Below are 3,315 nucleotides of genomic sequence, written 5' to 3' on the forward strand. Positions count from 1 at the left end.
ACCTAGAGCCAGACATCCTGGAACGTGAAGTCAAGTGGGCCTTTAGAAAGCATCACTACAAACAAAGCTAGTAGAGGTGATGGAATTCCAATGGAGCTATTTCAAATACTGGAAGATGATGCTGTGAAAGTGCTGCACTCAATATGCCAGCAAATTTGGAAAACTCAGCAGTGGCCACAGGACTGGAAAAGGTAGGTTGTCATTCCAGTCCCAAACAAAGGCAATGCCAAAGAATGCTCAAACTACCGCACAATTACACTCATCTCACATGCTAGTAAAGTAATGCTCAAAATTCTCCAAGCCAGGCTTTAGCAATACGTGAACTGTGAACTCCCTGATGTTCAAGCTGGTTTTAGAAAAGGCCAACATCCGCTGGATCATCGAAAAGCAAGAGAGTTCCAGAAAAACATCTATTTCTGCTTTATTGATTATGCCAAAGCCTTTGACTGTGTGGATCACAATAAACTGTGGAAAATTCTGAAAGAGATGGGAATACCAGACCACTTGACCTGCCTCTTGAAAACCTATATGCAGGTCAGGAAGCAACAGTTCGAACTGGACATGGAACAACAGACTGGTTCCAAATAGGAAAAGGAGTACGTCAAGGCTGTCTATTGTCACCCTGCTTATTTAACTTCTATGCAGAGTACATCATGAGAAACGCTCGGCTGGAAGAAGCACAAGCTGGAATCAAGATTGCCGGGAAAAATATCAATAACCTCAGATATGCAGATGACACCACCCTTATGGCAGAAAGTGAAGAGGAACTAAAAAGCCTCTTGATGAAAGTGAAAGACGAGAGTGGAAAAGCTGGCTCAAAGCTCAACATTCAGAAAACGAAGATCATGGCATCTGGTCCCATCACTTCATGGGAAATAGATGGGGAAACAGTGGAAACAGTGTCAGACTTTATTTTGGGGGGCTCCAAAATCACTGCAGATGGTGACTACAGCCATGAAATTAAAAGATGCTTACTCCTTGGTAGGAAAGTTATGACCAACCTAGATAGCATATTCAAAAAGCAGAGACATTACTTTGCCGACGAAGGTCCGTCTAGTCAAGGCTATGGTTTTTCCAGTGGTCATGTATGGATGTGAGATTTGGACTGTGAAGAAGGCTGAGCACTAAAGAATTGATGCTTTTGAACTGTGGTGTTGGAGAAGACTCTTGAGAGTCCCTTGGACTGCAAGGAGATCCAACCAGTTCATCCTAAAGATCAGTCCTGGGTGTTCTTTGGAAGGAATGATGCTAAAGCTGAAACTCCAGTCCTTTGGCCACCTCATGCGAAGAGTTGACTCATTGGAAAACAGTCTGATGCTGGGAGGGATTGGGGGCAGGAGGAGAAGGGGACGACACAGGGTGAGATGGCTGAATGGCATTGCCAACTCGATGGACGTGAGTTTGAGTGAACTCTGGGAGTTGGTGATGGACAGGGAGGCCTGGCGTGCTGCAATTCATGGGGTCGCAAAGAGTCGGACACGACTGAGCAACTGAACTGAACTGAACTGATGACACCCTGGCTTATTGATATGGCAGGAAATACTCCCGTTTCTCAGAGGGGTGGATAAATTGAAGTAGAATTGTTGCACGATACAAGGGCATAAAATAGAGCAAGGGAAGACATACCTTAGCCTTCTGTTAGAGTGTCTCTGTAGCACCTCAGGCAATTTAGAAAATTAGGCACTCATATTCAAGTTCATCATAAGAAACAAGTTTCAGGAAGCAAGATATAATAAATCCAAAATAGGGTATCAATTTATAATTCAGAATTCAAGAAGTCTAACACTATATTTTGTCCTTGAAATATGGCCAGTGTGAAGTGAATATTGAGCTATCCTAAGGCAAAATACCATTTTCAAAGATTTAGCGTGAAAATAATCTATAAAATATATTAGTAACTTTATATTGATTGCATCTTGAAATATTTGGAATATACTGAACTCTTTAATTTATTAAAACTGCTTCTTTTATAACGGTGACACTAGAAACCTTAAAATTACATTACGCTGTTCACCTTCGTGAGACGATGCTGGTGATTAAGACTAACCTGGGGATGATTCCCTGAGGAGATTCTAACCGGGGCGGAGGGAAAGGGGAGCAAGGGAGTGGGGGATGACAGTCACAGCCCGAGATGAAGGAAATAATAAGATTTGTTTTTAACAAATTATTTAAAAATAAATCCCTCTAAAATATACCCACTGTGTGGTACCACCCGGACAATACTGTGGGAAGAACGTCTAGGAGGAAGAAAAGCCCCCAAAGAACTGGAGTTCAGCATTTAAGGTTCCTGATGGAACCAACCGCGCTGGTATTGGAAGGCGAGCCGGCAGGGCGTGGGAGGGCCCCGCCCGGGAAGGAGGAGCTTCCCGGGGTGGTGCAGGGAAGGCCCAGGAGCCACGCGGCTCAGGAAACCACCCCTGCGGCGGGATAGGAGGACACCTCACTGGCCCCTCCTGCGATGACTCTCTCCCTAGGCCCTTCAACCATGAAATCACCGCTTCAACCATGCCCTCTGGGCCCATGCCTACGCTACACCTCCAAAGCCACCCCCACTGGGAACTGAAAGACCCCACCCAGGTGGGCCTCAAGAATGCCCAGGACCGCAGACGGCCAGGTGTGCGCTTGGACTGCACGCGCCTGCGCGAGAACCCCCTCCAGAAGGCTCCCAGTTTCAGCCCTCTGCGGCCTTGCTTTCGCCCCGCCTCCACCTGGCTACGTCACAAAGAGTGACGTGTAAAGCGAACAATCACAGTCCCTCTCCTCGTGAGCCAGTAGGGAACGGGGAGGGCGGGGTGGGGGGAGGGCAGAGGACGGACGGAGAAGGCTTTGAGGGGCAGGCTCGTCCCGGTCACCCAATCAGAAAGCTCTGGGGAGGAGCGGGGCGGGGCCCAAGAAGCGGGTGGGTGGGGTGGGGCTAGGGACAGGAGTTAGAAGGCCGCGGGGAGGAGAGGGCGGGCTCCCGGAGATTAAAAGCGGCCAATCAGAGCGCGCCGGCTTCCTTAGGAGAGCGGCGTGGGGCGTCGCCGCCGCCGCCGCCGCCGCCGCGCGCGCGCCGGGGGCTGGTTGAGGCCATGAAACAAAAGAATCCCTGAGAGGGGAGCCGCGGCCGAACCTCCTTCAGCCCGCCCCGCTGCCGTCCCCACCCACCCACCTAGTTACCTGCCTCTGCCTCCTTCCCTTGCTCCTCCACCCCGCCCTCTCCGCTCTCCGGGCGGCCCTGGCTCTGCTCGGCCCGGGTCGCTCGGCCCCGCCACCTCCCCTGAGGAAAAGTGTTTGCGCGCTGAGCAGGGCCGGGGCCCTGTCCGCCATGGGGCT

The 3,315-nt window shown here is 50.4% G+C and overlaps 1 protein-coding gene across 1 annotated transcript in view; it reads left to right on the forward strand.

The window, feature by feature from the left end:
* Positions 1-2,505: 2,505 nt before the first annotated feature.
* The window catches only part of MEX3C (mex-3 RNA binding family member C), a 21,453-nt gene continuing 20,643 nt past the window's right edge, over positions 2,506-3,315 (forward strand). The window contains exons 1-2 of the mRNA XM_040264222.1: positions 2,506-2,661; positions 2,919-3,062. Coding sequence (XP_040120156.1) covers positions 2,506-2,661; positions 2,919-3,062 — 300 coding nt within the window. The remainder of the gene's footprint in view (positions 2,662-2,918; positions 3,063-3,315) is intronic.

This window comes from Oryx dammah, unplaced genomic scaffold, assembly GCF_014754425.2.
Source record: "Oryx dammah isolate SB20612 unplaced genomic scaffold, SCBI_Odam_1.1 HiC_scaffold_22, whole genome shotgun sequence".
NCBI classification, from domain to species: Eukaryota; Metazoa; Chordata; class Mammalia; order Artiodactyla; family Bovidae; genus Oryx; species Oryx dammah.